Source organism: Crinia signifera, chromosome 6 (assembly GCF_055691185.1).
Source record: "Crinia signifera chromosome 6, ASM5569118v1, whole genome shotgun sequence".
In the NCBI taxonomy this organism is placed as follows: Eukaryota; Metazoa; Chordata; class Amphibia; order Anura; family Myobatrachidae; genus Crinia; species Crinia signifera.
Window position 1 is genome coordinate 126975619 of NC_139222.1, and position 18861 is coordinate 126994479.

The 18861-nt window shown below is 43.8% G+C and overlaps 1 protein-coding gene across 3 annotated transcripts in view; it reads left to right on the top strand.

The window, feature by feature from the left end:
• COPZ2 (coat protein complex I subunit zeta 2) overlaps positions 1–18861 on the top strand; it is a 39940-nt gene that overhangs the window by 10462 nt on the left and 10617 nt on the right. The window contains exons 2-5 of one of the 3 annotated variants that reach the window (XM_083147078.1): positions 10797–10895; positions 11593–11674; positions 12225–12316; positions 15336–15391. In XM_083147078.1, the coding sequence (XP_083003204.1) occupies positions 10797–10895; positions 11593–11674; positions 12225–12316; positions 15336–15391 (329 nt within the window). The remainder of the gene's footprint in view (positions 1–10796; positions 10896–11592; positions 11675–12224; positions 12317–15335; positions 15392–18861) is intronic. The other 2 variants (XM_083147079.1, XM_083147080.1) reach the window with 2 other exon arrangements.

Below are 18861 nucleotides of genomic sequence, written 5' to 3' on the forward strand. Positions count from 1 at the left end.
TACCTTGCCCTCTTACTGGGAAGGTACTGGCGGAATTTAACCCTTCCTTTAAAATGTATAAGGGACTCGTCTATGCAAATGAATTTTTCAGGGATGTACATCTCTGCAAATTTGGCACTGAAATGATCAATGACCGGCCTGACTTTGAATAGCCGGTCAAAGGTGGGATCATCTCTGGGTGGGCACTGTGCATTATCGTTGTAATGCAAAAATTTAAGGATTAACTCAAAACGAGTCCGGGTCATGGCCATACGGTAAAGTGGGGTGCTGTACAGAACATCTGTACTCCAATATTGCCTAATTTCTGGCTTTTTTACTATGCCCATATGAAACACCAGACCCCAAAACGTCATCATCTCTACTGCATCTACAGGGGTCCACCTAGCAAATGATGACGTGGGGTTTTGAGCAATAAACTGCTGGGCATATAAATTAGTTTGGTCCACCATTAAATTTATAAAATCATCAGAGAAAAATAATTTGAAAAAGTCAATTTCTCTGAGACCTGTGGAATCAAATTGGATTCCTGGGATGGCCAAAAACTCAGGAACCTGGGGCTCAAAATTGTCTGGTGGTGGGGTCCATACGAGATCAATTATTGGGGGGGGTCTCAGCTGCTCTACGGGGGCGTCTTTGAGGGGGTCCCTCATCACTAGAGGAGGAAGAGGAGCTTAAGATGAATCCTTCAAATTCCCCGCTTGCCTCACTGGCTGTGTCAGAGTCAGAGGCAAGCATGGCATATGCCTCCTCCGCTGAATACATTCTTCTGGATGACTGGGATGACATTTGGGATGCCATTTTTATTTTTGTGTTTCTGGTAGTGAAATGTTTCAACACGTGTATAGTGTAGGGGGGGTACAAACTTTATTTCAACCCGGGGGGGTATGTAGTGTGTAGTGTGTATGTAGTGCAGAAAAAAAAAAAAAAAAAAAGGTCCTGCGCCAAAAATTGAGCACAGATGTTGGTCAGTAACGTCCGTCACTGAACAGCGCTCAAAGGCAACAGGAATTTGATCAAAAAAAAAAAATAGATCAACCCTGTGCCGAAAAAGCTGATCAGTGATGTACGTCACTGACCAGCGCACAGTGGCCACAGGACACCCACAAAATCACAGTGTGTGTAAAAAAAAAATTTAAAAAAAGACCCCACAGCACCCTCAAAAAAAAAAAAAAAGGTGATCAGTGATGCGACACTGATTACCAGTGAGGGGCAGCAGGTGCACAACCTTTGGTGCAACTGACAGTGCAACTGGCAGCAACTGACAGGTATATATAAAAAAAAAACCCTGCACCCCCAAAGAGTTGCTGATCAGCACAGATATACTGATCAGCACAAAAGGGGGGGGTAGCAGACACAAAATATAGCACTCTCTATCACTCTCTGTCACTATCTCTCTCTATCTCTCACTATCTATCACTATCTATCACTCTATGACACTGCAGCAGCAGCACTGACAGTTATATATATAAAAAAAAACCTGCACCCCCAAAAAGGGGGGGTAGCAGACACAAAATATAGCACTCTCTATCAATCTCTGTCACTATCTCTCTCTATCTCTCACTATCTATCACTATCTATCACTCTATGACACTGCAGCAGCAGCACTGACAGTTATATATATAAAAAAAAAAACCTGCACCCCCAAAAAGGGGGGGTAGCAGACACAAAATATAGCACTCTCTATCACTCTCTGTCACTATCTCTCTCTATCTCACTATCTATCACTATCTATCACTCTATGACACTGCAGCAGCAGCACTGACAGTTATATATATAAAAAAAAACCCTGCACCCCCAAAAAGGGGGGGTAGCAGACACAAAATATAGCACTCTCTGTCACTATCTCTCTCTATCTCTCTCTATCTCTCTATCTATAACACTGCAGCAGCAGCAGGAAGTCACAAGAAGTCAGATCCAGGAAGCATCCAGCACGCTACAAGCAGTGATCAGGTGATCAGGTAAGTATTTGCAAGGATCAGGTCAGTATATCACGGCAGATAGGCACGGTGACCGCACTGCACGCAATTCCAGACCGGAATGGCGTCTGCAGTGCAGTCACCGTTAGTTTAAATCACCCTCCATGGCTGTGATTGGTCCGTCGGTCCGACGAACCAATCACGGCCTTTGGGGGCGGGTGGGGTGACACCAGTGTCACCCTTACACCCCGTGGTGATTGGTGCTGTACTTTACAGCACCAATCACCACCGATCCCTGTGTCACCGGCGAACGTTATTCGCCGGTACACAGAAAACGCTGTAATTGGCAGTTCACATTTGAACAGCCAATCACAGCGATCGCCGACGGGGGGGGAGGCATCGCCACCCCCCCTGGGCATGCAGGGACATGTCTGCTGTCAGGGACAGCAGACATGTTTAAACTGTCACCGCGTCTATAGACGCGGTGACAGTTTAAAGCCATGACGTACATTTATGCCATGCGTCGGGAAGTACATCCCGGCCATGACGTAAATGTACGTCAAATGTCGGGAAGGGGTTAATTCAGTGTGGAGATCAGTGTCCAGGTTGTTCAGACTGTAGGTGATCCGTATCCGCCAATTCCCCCTCGCTCTGTTTTTTGAGCGAGGGGGAATTGGCGGATGCGGCTCCAGAAGCAGCGAGACCCGTGGCTAAAAACTGCAAGTTTTCTGCAGCAGCCGTGGGTCTCACTGTTTTGGGGAATTCTCGCCGTCCTGTGATGGCGAGGATTTCCCCAGAACGTTGAATAGAGCGAGCGGCCAGCGCGGGGGTTTAACAGCGAGGATCGCTGGTTTTCAGCAATCCTCGCTGTTTAACCCCCTCGCCGGCCGCTTGCTGCGGCATTGAATACCCCCCTTAGTGTCATAAAATACATGAGGTACGATGCAATGCGATAAGAGCTGGAAAAATAAGACCGGGAAAAATAGCAGTGAATACATTAATTAGTAATATCACATCGCACGCATAGTGTGACACTAAAAGTGGACATACGATGCGATGCGATTTTCTTACGCAGAATAGCCACTAAGCAAATAGCTTCGTGGGCGCCCAACTAACATATAAGTACCTACAATTATTTTACAAATGTTGAGCTAACTGACAGCGGTATGGCTACAGGAACAGAATTCCTAATCCAAACTCTAGTACCCTCCTACATACTGGGCTACAACTCTGTCACATAATTGAAAAATTAATCAGTTCCCTGCCAAGGATAATTGATCATGCCTAACCTGCCGAATATGCTGCAAATGTGTATTATGTAGGGATAGCCATCAGTGTGGTACCCATCCATGAGCTGTAACTATTCAGTGTGGTGTTGGTATACAGTCACTAGGCTGGCATACATTAGTTCGACCATTGAAGGTCGACAGGCGTCAGGTTGACACATGGAAAAGGTCGGCATGGCTTTAGGCTGACAGGGTCATTAGGTCGACACAAGCATTAGGTCGAATTTGGGAAGGTCACCAGTCAAAAGGTTGACATGGGTTTTCTTGTTGTTTTTTAACCGACATGTGCCAACAGGTGGTAATTCATGCCCTTCATCCACTAGGGCAGGCATTCCCAACCACGGTCCTCAAGGCACACCAACAGTACAGATTTTAGTGATATCCAGGCTTTAGCACAGGTGACTTAATTAGTACCTGAGTGATTCTGATTAAACCATCTGTGCTGAGGCCTGGATATCACTAAAACCTGCACTGTTGGTGTGCCTTGAGGACCGTGGTTGGGAAAGCCTGCACTAGGGCATGGAAATATAATATATTAGTATGCCACGCCCAAAGCATGGCGAGTGTGAAGTGTCCATGTTGACTGTGTCGACATTCGGGACCAAAAAAACATGAACAACCCATGTCAACCTTTTTACTGTCAACCTTTCCAATATTAACCTAATGATTTTGTCGACCTAAAGCCATGTTGACCTTTTTCACGTGTGGACCTTCAGTGGTTGACCTAATGCATGTTGACCTAATGATCTACACCCGTGGTGTCATTGATAGTTTTACCACATTTGTTTTTGCACATACACAACAGATGGTTGTGCATCTGATTTTGAATGAGAGCTCAGCCTATGAAAGTGGTGGGACATCCCATTTCTGACATGCTGAGCGATGCAGGCTAGGGAAATCGCACTTGCGCTTCCCGGCAGCTAGATTGCCCATACACACATAGTGATATGTTGTTCCTAACCTGTGTTCTGGTTAGCACAGGCCAGTGATTTGACTAGATTTTGACTACATGTAGTCAAAATCTAGTCAGGCGATGGCGACGCACGTCCATTGCTCAGGGGTATACACACAGAGCAATCCCTGCTTAATATCTAAACAATCAGCTTAAAATTGCCCAGTGTGCATGCCCCTCTAGGCTGAGTACACACTAGAGCAATCTAGAGCTGTTTCTAGTCAAACCAGAACAATATATTGCACTGATCGTTAAGTGGGTACCCGCGATTTGCTAATGTGGTCGTTAGTGATGTCTTCTGGCCACCCCTGCTGCAGATCAGAAGACATTGCTAGCGATGGCATGCTGGTGATGGCAGCATAGCATACAACCTCATCTGAATAAACAAGTGTGTATGCATGTGCCAATGCCTTGACCCTTCTTCCGCCATATCGAACTGCTATACAACTTGCACAAAGGGGCTATGTGAAAGCAAAGGGTGGAAAAAAACATTGGGCTACCATTGATGGCTGAAAACACTGTGGTTCTCTGTCATTGATAGTAAAGGTATTCAACATCAGTCATAAACCATTGATTATTTTCAAAACCCAGATGGCAGATGATCATCACTAGTATTATGGCAGCCTGGGAATGTGTTAAAGATGTGCTGGGAGCACCATTGACAAAATAATTCAACCAGTCATTATCTACAGGAGCAATTCCAGAGGACTGGAAAAGAGTGACTGTTATATAAAAGTAGAAGCAAGGAAGAAGAAAGTAACTACAGACCAGTAAGCCTTACATCAGTTGTAGGGACAGCAATGGAAACTATTAAAATAAAGAGTTGTGGCATATATAAAATCCAACAATTTACAGGATCCCAAACAACATGGATTTAGTGGGGGAAGATCATGCCAAATAATTATGTTTTTGGCTAAAATAATAGATCAAGAGAGGACGGGAAACAGATGGTTATAGTAAATGGAGTTCATTATAAGGCGGGATATGTTACCAGTGTAGTAACCCAGCGCAGAGGCAGATCTACTGTGAAACTAATGAAGCATAAACTACAGGGCATTTTTGTTTCCAACAAACTTAACAAGAGTTTTTTAAGTGTTTATTATTAAAATAAGGTTATTTCAGTGAAAGAGTCATCTTGCTTGTGCATTTTAACACCAAAATTCGCCTCTTGTTTTAAATGTACTGTATAGTTATAGCTCATGAGCAATATCACCATGACAATCAGGCTTCTATTACAGCGGCATTTGGGTTTTGCTGCTACCAACATGCCATTCACGGCCCTCTATCCAGGTTCCCCTGTTGGAAACTGTATACTTCCATAAGGAAATGGAGTCCAGGAATTCTCGTGGTTGTCTAGCCTGGTCAGAATATGGTAATCAAACAGGTACCAAAGGAGCAAACATAGACGGTCTGGATTCAGGCTGGGTCATACGTGGGTGATCAAGATACGCAGTACAGGAGGATAAGGCAAAAGGTTAGTCAGGAAGATATCCAAGGTCAATAACTAGTAGTATGAAGATCATAAGCACTGGGAACGCTTGAGTAGGTGTTAATGCCTATACTCCTCTGATTTCCTTTTATAGAGGAAGTTAACCTATGCCTCATTCAGAGCACTGTAAAAAGAAGGGTGTCTGTCCATTTAAGGATGTACACTTGCTATGCACATGCCCGGTGCGGAAAACCCAGAAGCAGCCACCGCTCCCACACCATGGCCACCTCTCTGCCCCAACAGCCTCCCCGCTGAAGCTTACGGACCCCAGCGCTGCTGGACACGATAAGTAGATGCCGGGATCTGGCGCAGCTTAATACCCAGGAATGGCAGAGCAATCCTAGGAAAGAATCTGGGAGCAATGAATGGTGTGAGGGAGCCCCAACAAGGAGAGGTCTACTGAGGTCAATTTTCTTGCGCTGAACGATATGCTCTGTCCTTTACAAGGGCAGCTAGGCCCTCTGGACATGTTGGATGTGACCATATTGTTGCTGGTTGAGAAGGGGCCCCCATAACAGTTCAAGCTTTAGGGCCCAAAAAATGTATGTCTTTAATATCTATGTTGGTGCAAACCGTATTAAAGGAAAAGTATGCCTTTTTTGTAGAAGAGACAAAAAGATATACAACAGGGTACACATACTGGGGCGAAGGGGGGTAAAACAAATGATTGATGTAGGTAGACCCGAGGAATGATAAAGAACATGGCAACTACATTTTAATGCTGAAACATGCTCAATCATGAACTCAAAAACTCAAAGGCTGAATCTGGAATCAAGGGTACTATAATGGAAATTATTGATGAGGAAATGGGATCTAGGAGTCACTTGAGAAGCAATGCAACAAAGCAATGAGAAAGGCAAGTCTGAGACTTGGTTGCATAGAGAGAGGAATCTCCCACTGTATAGGTCATCGATGTGGCCTTATCTGGAATACTGTGTCTAGTTCTGGAGACCATAAATACATTAGAGAGTATACAAATAAGGACAACTAAAATGAACAAACTTACCATGTCATCTTTTTGAAACCCTGGCATGGGAGGCTGGACTGCTCAGTACCATACTTGAACGTACAGAGCTTCCAATAGGGTCAACTCTGTTGCCAGACTGAAAAAAAAAGCTGACAAAATGGTACTACAGGACCAAGATGTGTTCTCTGTACTTTCAAGGCACACCATGCCAATAGAACACATCAACCCTCCCGAGATAGTCATTAGAATTAACCACTACAGTATTCCTGAGGTGAGATGGATGACTGTTGAGGGAAGTGCAAGAGTTGGAAGTGGTGGAAGAATCCACCTGAAAATGGAACAGCTTAATTAAATTTGGGTCCAAACCTGACAAAAGCATGCTTTTGAATTAAGCTGTTTCATTTTCTGTACATGAGTTCTTCCATAGTTAAGCCATGCATCAGGTCATTAACATGAGATATTGGCAGGCAGCCATTGCACCCTTGACCTTACAATTACTGCAGATCCCACTCCCTTAAGCAAGAACAAAGACCACCTTCTCTACCCTGGGCAGATTATTTCAATACAAGGTTCTCCCAATTTGGTTTACATGGTGCTCCAGCTTTCTAGTGGGGATGGATAAGCTTTTGCAACTCCTTAGCGCCTATGCCTCAGCTCTAAAAATGGGAATCCCATCTCCCAGTGGTTGAGGCTGTACTAGCAACTTTCCAGGCTTAACTACTAACCTGGAAATATATGTGGTGGGTAGGAAGGAAGCCAAATACTTGCAGCATATAGTAGGTCTAAACTAGTTAAAGCCACAGCTGGGCAGTGTAGAATTGGCCAAAGCTACTCAAAAAAAAGCTACTGACCTATGGGTCAATTGGATATTACAAGCAATTTGTAAGTAATTTTGCCACTTGGCGACTCCTTTACTAGAGATGTCACAGAAGAATTGTCCTGACAAGCTGGCAAGGACCGAGGCAGCTGAAGCAGACTGGATTGATTTACAATCAGTACTTTGCTCCTCTCTTGGAGCTAACACCTGACCTGTGTGTTTATGGGCCATAATGTCCCAACAGGAAGGAGAGGAGAAACCTGTCTCTTTCTCAGTGAAAGACCATTCCCCAGGGAACAATAGTATGCATGATGGAAAAAGAGTGCTTGGCCATTAAATGGATCATTGAGGCCCTGCACTATTCTTAACTTAGCCAAGAGATTACACTGGTAGCAGATCATTTGCCCCTTTGTTGGATGTATACCAACATGGAGGTCAGGTTTAACAGGATCTGATGGTTTTTGTCGCTGCAGCCATTTTCTTTTCCCATGGAGCACGCATGCAGACACCCTCTCTGGAAAGCTTGCTCTTGCCACTAAATCCACACTTTGCATTTATTGTGTAGCAAAATGATTTCTTGTGTTAATTGACAGTCTGAGAAACACAAGTTATTGGTGCTTGGGTGTGGGGTTTAATATGACTTATACCAGTTAGGGGGCCGTGTATAATTAGCTGGTCTTTGTCTAGTAAGAGACGGGGTCACAGGAATTTTTAAATGTTTTGCTTTATTTGGTGCTGTCTACTTTGCCATCTTGACGAGAAAACAATGTATACATACAAGCACTCCTTTGTAAATGATACACTTCACCCTGGAGCCATCCAAGTACAACACTTCCGTGTCATATCCATGCACATTTTGTAGGCGGCACTAATTGTATTTTAGGAAAAGAATCACAGCACTTCAAAGTAGTTCCATTTCAACATATACGAACGTCTTTCAGGACTTTCATCAAGAACGTATAAGCAAGACCCTGCCCAATGCGCTAGTTACAGCCCGATATATATTTTTAATACCGATGTCAGTCTTAAGCTGTTTCTTCCTAATCTTGTACGTTCAGATCAGGTGGGCTTTGTGCTTTGAAGGAAGGCATGGGATAATACCACCAAAGCTATAGATTTAATACATCTAGCTTCCACTGGCTCTGTTCCAGTGCTGCTGTTATCTACAGGTGCCAAGATGGCGTTTGACAGGATTAGCTGGGTTTTAATGAAGGGGTTTTGAAACACCTGGACATTGGTCCTGTTGGCCTTCACCACATAATGGCATTATATTGCTCTCCCATGGCACAAATTAGAATTAATGGGGCCCTCTTAGAACCAGTCTTAAAAAAAACAACTGTACTAGGCAGGGATGCCCCCTCTCTTACCTCTGCTCTATCTGTTGCTCTACCTTCTCTCTGCTGCTCCGTCCCACCACTCAAGCCCATGCTCTATCCCTATCCCTGTGCACACTTAATCCCGCACTCATACCCTATTGCTAGTGACCAGCTAGGTCTATTCAGTCTCCTTAGCAGTGGGAGTTGTTGGAGTGCATACAGTATGTTGGCTAAGGTCAGTGTCTGTCTGCTGCTCTACCCCTACACTTCGGTCCCGCTCCATGTCCCCGCCCTAAACCCCACTCCAACCTGTGTGTTCCTAGCAGTGCATTCCTCTCCTGCTAGGCCAATGTTTGGTCCCAGGGACATAGCTATGACTAATGGGGCCCCATAACAAAGTTTACATCAAACACCTCTCCCCCTTGCTCTGCATCATGGCACAAACAACGGGCACAGGAGCCTGATTCACCCAATCCTGCCCGCCTCCCCAGATCCCCACAGGTGCCCTGTGGCTTATTCTCTTTAAGCGGAGTGCTGCTGTCAGTTTCCCAGCTGGTTACATGTCTCTCCATCCTCACTGATGCTGGGAGGAGTCAGGCTAAGCAATGCTATGCTTCCTCCCATCATTAGTGAGAATGGGAAGACAGAGCCAGCAGAACACTGCTTAAAGAAGAGAAGCCACAGGACACAGTATCAGGTGAGGTCAGTGTGTGTGTGGCTGGCTGGTACAGTATCTTTGTGCAAGGGCCGGGCCCTGGGCCTCATAGTAGCCGCACCCATGTACCTACAATACCTACTCCTATCATCTCCTTAACAGTGGGAGCTGGGACAGACCTTAGAAGTTCAGTGTACTGTATACACTAGTAAAGAAACCCAGCATATACCATGTCACCTCAATCTTCCCAACACTCAGCTCCAGGCCTCCACATAAATATAGACCAGCCATCATGGCAGCATGATGATCACCAGACAAATACCAGCTGCCACATGGTTGGCCATAAACCATAAGTATTACATTTGCATTTCTATTTTACACATGTATGCAATTTATGTACTTTTATATATTTAGGGAGACTCTGAGTCTTATAGTGTATGGGTCCTATTTGTGCCCATCCATACAGATTGGACAGATCTCTCTGTGTGTACTCAGCTTTAATAGAAACATAGAATTTGACGGCAGATAAGAACCACTTGGCCCATCTAGTCTGCCCCTTTTTTAAACATGTTACCTCAAACCATATTTGATCCTTATTTTTGTAAGGATATCAATATGCTTATCCCAAGCATGTTTAAATTGTACTACTGTATTTGCCTCTACCACCTCTGATGGGAGGCTATTCCACTTATCTACTACTCTTTCTGTGAAGTAATTCTTCCTCAAATTTCCCCTGAATCTTCCTCCCTCTAGTTTCAGTGCATGTCCTCGTGTTCTGCTTTACCTCTCCTTTGTGAGAAGAATGAAGAACCAGCACTGACTGGTTGAAATGTAAAAGTACATCAGAGGATCTGCCAGATGTCTGTTTCAACTGTTAAGGTGTATACACCCTGGGCGGTTTTGCCCAGAGTGTATGGACAGCAATGATGGGGAAAAACGTTAGGCTGAAAATCGCTCAGTGCATACACATTGAGCAAATTTAACCCGTCTAAGTGATTTTCCAAGGGGTATACAACTTCCCATCGCTATGGAAAGCCATCCAGCCTGTCCCTCAACTGCTGGTAATACCAGTAGACGAGCAGTGGCCAACAGCGATGATGGAGTGCGCATCAGTGCTCACCGTTGGCCTGTACACACTGAGCAGCTTTTGAGCTGAAAACAGCTGAAATGACAAAACTGACCCGCTTTTAGCTCAAAATCGTCCAGTGTGTATGGGCCTTAAAAATCTCTCTCACTCACTATCACACACACACTTTCTCTGTGAAAACTTCCTTAAAACACAGTCACAGCGGAGGCACCTTCCCAGTTCCCTGTTACATCAATGATCTTGCTTAATTTCATTAAATGTGCCCCAAAGGAACAGAACTTAGATCATCACTGTGTGCATGTCTCCTGCAGGAACCCACCCTTTACACTGTGAGAGCTGCCATCATTTTGGACCAGGATGGGCATCGACTTTTGGCCAAAGTAATACTTAAGAGCAAATTGTCTGTGTGGGTGAATATTGCCTTGCTTTGTGTACAAATAACACATGTTGTGACTCAAGTTCAATAGGTGAATCAATTACATTGGTTTAGTGATTCTTTTGAAAAGTTTGATGCATGTGTTTTGTTTTTCTTTGCATGGGCTTCCCATAAATACCAAAAGCATGTAAGCCCACATCTAATCCTTTATTGTGTACAAATAAAACAAATACAGATGGGTCTGGCCTCATCCTTGCAGGGCTGGCGTTTCTAACGAGACGCTTGCGGACCCCCTGGACAACGGAGCCTGTCTCCGGCCCCCCGCCGTCATCGCCCTCGCCACCCCGAGCGCCCCCCTAACCCTGCCCGTCTCCCTGAAGCGGAGACGGGCAGGGACAGGCAGCGTCCCCGTGAGATGCACGCGCGTCCCAGTTCAGTGAAGCCCCTGCCGCCGACACTCGCCAGCGGGGAGGGTCTGGCGAGCCCTGGCCAAAGATGGCAGGGGCTCCATCTGTATAATAGGGTGTGAGAATCACAAAGTGAGAGATTTTGGGAGGGTTTTCCATATGAGTAAGATATTAATTCCAATGCTTACATTGAATATCAAGTGCAAATTAATTTTATTTTCCTTTATAGTATACTAAATATCCTGTCTGTACCTTCTATTTCGTTAATCCTGTCTTTCCACTCCAATTGTAAAACCCCTCACCACAAACTTTCTTTTTCTTTAGTATTACGATCACACATTTCCATCTTTGTTGGAGCAGAGAGAATTTGAGAAAAGGATTTTCTACAAGACACAGAGATCTGAATGTACGAGACTCGGTCTGATTTTGCCTTACCAGCATGCTTTGTGTTTTGACGCATGCAGCACAGGCATGACACCAGCCCAACCCAGTTTATCCAGGAAATATATGTCTACCACTGGATTTATTTCCGAATCTTCACTGAATTGACCTGGATAAATTAATTCATAATTGGCTAACTAAGCTGAGCTTCATTTAGGTAGAAATACACTGGGAAATGTGTTAACAGGCATGCAGCATATCGTTCAAATTAAATTGATCATATTGTAAGATAACACATTTTGCTAAATATGTGTCAAAAAATGGTTTTAAAACATGATTCAAAGGATAATTACAACTGCCAAAGAATTCCAATGCAGGAGTGGTTTAACCCATTGAGTGCCAATATTGCTGTGAGAGATGTTTAAAATATCCGCTAAAAATGCCTGGGTCCTTTAAATACACATATCATTAACAGTGTGAATAAGAATTGCATTGAATTGTTTTTCCCTTTTTCATTTCTGCAGAAATCGGTACATGTTTCCATTAATTCAGCATTATCTATTTGTGTACCACAGGTGAAGTGATACTAGTGGATGGAGTGACTGTACTTTCCCAATGTTTATCTGGTGTGACATGCTATATTATTGGAGGGCCTGATGAGAATGAGGTAAATTGCAAAAGTGGCAACTTAGCATTCATTTAATGCTGGCAGATATTTTAAAGGACTAGTAAATCACAAAACAATGCATTCTTTTTTTTGTAAATGCAAAAGCTTCCAGAGTTAAGATAAATCAGGTTTTCATTAGCCATACACTAGTCCTGAACTTCGTGGGTGCATACAAATTGATGGGGTGCACAATGACTTGGCTTTCACGTAATGGTGACATGGACTTGCCAAATAATCTGTGGCTTGAGCAGCCTGTGCTGAAGTGCTGTATGGCCAGAATATTATGAGCTTGACTGATTGTCACAATTTCGTATTCTTTCTTAAATGTTGCCATGTTTTGAGGAAGGCATTTTTCTTATGCACTCTAGACTGGAATAGTGCCTGGAGAGGGGATGCAACTGAGCGCTGATTGGGAGGGGTGGGTGCTATTATATGACTTCTATGAGAATCATACATTATTTTCTTATGTCTGGGGATTCATGCATTATGCTCTCTGTCCTGCCTATTTCAGTAGAAGTGGGCAGGATGTGGGAGACTCACCTACACTTTTGGGAGTCTGTGAGACATTCCAAGATATTTATTTATTATTTATTTACAGTTTCTGGTACTTGTTTCCTAGCAGGGCGCCCAATAAGCTATTTGCTTAGTGGGTTATTCTGCGTAGTGAAATCGCATTGCATGGCTTTTTGTGCCTTGCGATGTGTGCGATGTGTGCGATGCGATCTCAGTAGTTAATTTATTCACTGCACCCTGAGTGAAATCGCATCACACATCGCGTGAGATGAGAGATGTGAGATGAGATGAGATGTAATATGCGATCTCAGTAGTTCATATGGTAAAACACCTAAAACAGCACCACTCTCCACGTCACCCCGAAGCGTGGCGAGCGGTGGCGGAACGCGTCCTCTGACCTTTTCATACCCCCACTTTACATGTATTTTGCATCCCCTCGTGGAGCTCGATGCGCTCGCCAGTCGCCACGCTTCGGGCTCAGTGGCTCGCTGCGCTCGCCACACTATATAAATTCAACTATACACCGGCGTGGATAGTGGGGGTATGAAAAGGTCGGAGGACGCGTTCCGCTGCGCTCGCCACGCTTCGGGGTGACGTGGAGAGTGGTGGTGTTTTAGGTGTTTTACCATATGAACTACTGAGATCGCATATCTCTTATCTCATCTCACATCTCACTCCACAAAAAAGGGCCATGCGATTTCACTCAGGGTGCAGTAAATAAATTTACTAAATTAACTACTGAGCATACATGGGAAATCTGAGCGTCCTGCTAGGAAACAAGTACCCAGTTTGGTACTTATGTAATATCTGGGCTCCCGTTTTTCTCATGAGACCGTGTCCCCTCGCGGGGCTCGCTGCGCTCGCCACGCTTCGGGCACGGTGGCTCGCTGCGCTCGCCACACTGTATAAAATCAACTCCATGCGTAGTTGGATAGTAGGGGTATGAAAAAATGGGGTGCATTTAACATGGGAGCCCAGATAATACATAAGTACCCCCAGTTTCTTATATAGCGCAGCAGATTCCATTGCACTTTACAATTGTAAACAGAGATGTAACAACAGACAGAATTGAAGGTAAGAGGGCCCTACTGCAAGCTTACAATCTATAGATATTAGATATGCATGATTTAAGGTGTATATGTGTGTGGGTGTATATATATATATATATATATATATATATAAGATTTATACACACACACACACACACACACACACACACACTACCGTTCAAAAGTTAGTGGTCACTTAGAAATGTCCTTATTTTTGAAAGAAAAGTACTGTTTTTATCAATAAAGATGACATTAAATTAATTAGAAATACACTCTATACATTGTTAATGTGGTAAATGACTATACTAGCTGCAAACGTCTGGTTTTAAAGGAATATCTACATACTGAAGATGTATAGAGGCCCATTTCCAGCAACTATCATTCCAGTCACTATCATTCAACTATCAGTCAACTATCATTCTAATGGTAGTGTTTTAATTTGTTTGCTAATTATGTTATAATGGATGATAAGAAAACCTTTGAAATCCCTTGTGCAATTATGTTAGCACAGCTTAAAATGGGTTTGCTAGGGCATTGGAGGAAGGACGCAGGATAGGAGAGCTCCCTGATAAATCTTACATTCTATTGAGGTTGGGGCTCCCCTGCTTCCAAAAACGCACCTAAAACTCCTCACAACATACCCTCTATAACCGGAGGGGAGACAGTCGGCTCCCAGCGCGAGTGTAAATTGGGGCCTTCTGCATAGCCGGGAGTCGCAGTCTAAGGCACACATACAAAGCCGCAGCACCTGGGGACTCCAGCGCGACACTCAGCTGTCGGAGAAAGAAAGCCGTCACTGCATTGACGCTGACCCGTCCTCACTGCTCCACTCACTGAGTTGCTGCTTCATATCAGCAGGAGAAGTGTTGGCACAGAAAAAGGAGCTGGAGACTGGCCGGAGGAAGCGGGGAGGCACCATCTTCAGCTGCACAGTGATTTTACACAGTGGGAGAGGGGAAACTCCTTTTAAGTTAACTCTGGGGCTTAAAGCTGTGCTCATGCGCAGACTCCCAGGTGCCCGGCTCATCATATCGCAGGGACGGGCTCCTTCCTTAGCCCTGTCCCTGTGTGTCAGGGATGATACAACCCGCCGTTAGGATCGCATTTACAATGTGATCCTAGGCAGTAATATTCTGCCCAGATCGCATTGTAAGTGCGATCCGTGATAAATGAGCCCCCAAAGCAGCAGAAAGGTCAAAGAGAATAAGCAGAGATTAGTGGCCTTGGATTTGGCAGCATGGATGGTCATTGCAGACTTTAGTGAGGTCATATTTAGTGGAGTGAAGAGGGTGGAAGCCAGACTGAAATGGGTCAAGCAGGGAGTGGGAGGAAAGGAAGGCAGTTAGGTGGTTGTAAACAATTCCCTCAAAGAGTTTGGAAGCAAGAGCTAACAGTGGTTTAGTACAATTTCCCATTAAATGGATCAGTATGATAATTGTAGTGTCTTTGTCTCTCAGCTGATACTTCTCTCTGCACTCACATGTATTTGTGAAACCCTCTGTCACATGCTGCGGTGAGTGGAACATATATGTGTGCGTGAAATGTCTCCTCCCATCTTGCTCACTCCTGCATGTAACCCATACATAATTCACTTGGACCCTTAACAGTGCATGTTTTCCAGACCCAGACCACCTGTGGATCTATAAAAATGTGACAGAATTAGTAATGAATAAACCCAAGGGCGTAGCTACCATAGGTGCAGGGGGTGCAGCTGCTATGGGGCCCCCAGCTGAGAGGGGCCCACTTTGCCTGTCAAAATATCATGTGCTTTATACACTTTTCAGCATCAGGTGCTAAATAGAGGCCCTTACAAACTTTTGCTATGGGGCCCACATGTATCTTGTTATGCCACTGAATAAACCTGTGCACCATGCATGAACTGCAGCGTTCCTTTCACACCCATATGTCGCGCATGCGCATGTGAGACCCGTCCTGATAGCATATTACAGTTGTGTCATAAGTTTACATACCCTAGCAGAATTTGTGATTTTCTGTCCATTTGTCAGAGAATATGAATGATAACTCACAAACTTTTCTTTCACTCATGATTAGTGGTTGGGTTTAGCCATTTATTGTCAAATAACTGTTAACTCTTTTTAAATCATAATGACAACAGAAACTACCCAAATGACCCTGATCAAAAGTTTACATACCCTGGAGATTTTGGCCTCATAACATGCACACAAGTTGACACAAACGGGGGTACTTGTGTAATATCTGGGCGCCCGATTTTTTCATTGCATCGCATCGCATGCAATATAGTGGCATACAATTCATGCAATGCAATTTTTAATTGTAAAGACCCAATTTTTAATTGTATAGTCACCCATGGGTGATTTCATACCCCCACTATCCAACTACACATGGAGTTGATTTTATATAGTGTGGCGAGCTGCGCGAGCCACTGAGCCCGAAGCGTGGCGAGCGCAACGAGCCCAGCGAGGGGACTCAGAATTCATGTAAAGTAATCCACGTCACGCTTCGGACTCGGTGGCTTGCTGTGCTTGCCACACTATATAAAATCAACTCCATGCGTAGTTGGATAGTGAGGGTATGAAATCACCCATGGGTGACTATACAATTAAAAATCTGGTCTTTACAATGAAAAATCGCATTGCATGCCTTAAGTAGTGGCATGCAATGATAAAATCGGGCGCCCAGATAATACACCATTCAAACGGGTTTGAATGGCTACTAAAGGTAACCATCCTCCCCTGTGATCTGTGTGCTTGTAATCAGTGTGTGTGTGTATAAACGGTCAGTGAGTTTCTGGTCTCCTGAAAGACCCTTGTATCTTTCATCCAGTGCTGCACTGATATGTCTGGATTCTGAGTCACGGGAAAGCACAAGAATTGTCAAAGGATCTGCAGGAAAACGAAATTGAACTGTATAAAACAGGAAAGGGACATAAAAAGACATCCATGCAATTGAGAATGCCAATCAGCAGTGTTCAAACTCTAATTAAATAGTGGAAAATTAGGGATTCTGCTGAAAACAAATCACGTTCAGGTAGACCAACAAAACTTTCAGCCACAACTGCCTGGAAAATTGTTCGGGATGCGAAGAAATATCCACAAATAACTTCAGCTGAAATACAGGACTGGTGTGGTTGTTTCAAGATGCACAATAAGAAGGCATTTGAAGAAAATTGGGCTGCATGGTCGAGTTGCCAGAAGAAAGCCATTACTACGCAAATGCCACAAAGCATCCTGCTTACAATACTCCAAATAGCACAGAGACAAGCCTCAAAACTTCTGGAACAAAGTCATTTGGAGTGATGAGACCAAAATTTTACTTTTTGGCCACAACCATAAACGTTACATTTGGAGAGGAGTCAACAAGGCCTATGATGAAAGGTACACCATTCCTACTGTGAAACACGGAGGTGGGTCGCTGATATTTTTGGTATGTGTGAGCTACAAAGGCACTGGAAACTTGGTCAAAATTGATGGCAAGATGAATGCAGCATATCAGAAAATACTGGAGGAAAATTTGCACTCATCAGCCTTGAAGCTGCGCATGGGACATACTTTGACGTTCCAACATGACAATGATCCAAAACACAAGGCCAAGTCGACCTGTCATTGGCTACAGCAGAATAAAGTGAAGGTTCTGGAGTGGCCATCTCAGTCTCCTGACCTCAATATTATTGAGACACTCTGGGGAGATCTCAAATGTGCAGTTCATCCAAGACAGCCCAAGAATTTACAGGAACTGGAGGCTTTTTGCCAAAAAGAATGGGTAGCTTTACCATCTGATAAAATAAAGCGGCTATTCCATAACTACCACAAAAGACTTCACACTGTCATTGATGTTAAAGTAGGCAATACACGGTATTAAGAATTGGGGTATGTAATATTTTGATCAGGGTCATTTGGGTAGTTTCTGTTGTCATTATGATTTAAAAAGAGTAAACACAGTTGTTTGACAATAAATGGCTTCACCCAACCACTAACCATAAAAGAATAGTTTGTGAGTTATCATTCATATTCTCTGACAAATGGCCATAAAATCACAAATTCTGCTAGGGTATGTAAACTTATGAGCACAACTGTATATAATAATCCTAACCTCATATTTAGGCCTTACGCTTTAAATTCTTAAAGTAATGCATGTAATGGATCGTGTTTCATTGGGAACTACTATGTTATCATGTAATTCCTGACATCATGTATGTAAACTATAACTACAAACATTATTATTTAGATCACATGCTGCATTTGATATTCAGGTAATTTGATAATAACTTTTATGTTACATTCTAGTTTGTATTAAAAGTTTAACTTCTTGTTCCTCTTTCCTGCGTGGGGTGTCGCTGTCTGCTCTGTTGCTTCTAGCATACTATGGTCTGTATCGCAGCACTAAGATACATCAGCACAGAGATACAAATAAGAATGCGCTAGAAGCACCAGAGCAGAAAGCGATACCCTGCACCTGAAAGGGAACCTGCGCTGATTGTTACAGGTGCAGGGTACTAGAATGAACACTAAAAAAAGAGAAAATTATCGGTGCGCTACTAATTGCAGCTGCTACTGGGGTTGTCAGACCCAAATCAAATGTCACAAGAGGAAAACAAGGGTGTACCAGCGCTGGCTGTTAAGGGTATAAAAATTGGATGCAATAGAACGGTATCTTTTGTAATAAACAAATGTAATTAAATGGAAGATATTGTATATCGAATTCCGTATTAAAATAAACAAGTACAAGTGCCCTTAAAAACAATTATGGGTTAAAATCACGTCACACACAATACCATAAAGGAATAGGTTGTCTGGACAAGGACATCTCCAATATCAGAAAATTGCAGAAAATTGGTACCAGGTGGCCAGCTTAGTCCCAAATGTAGAATTCAGAGATGAAGAGTGAAGTTATGCCAATTTCACATATAGGCCCTTATTCTGATCTGTGCGGCCGGAGCCGCATACGTTGCTCCGGCCGCACAAACCAATCCCCGCCTACAAGACGGATCGCCACGGCCGTCCG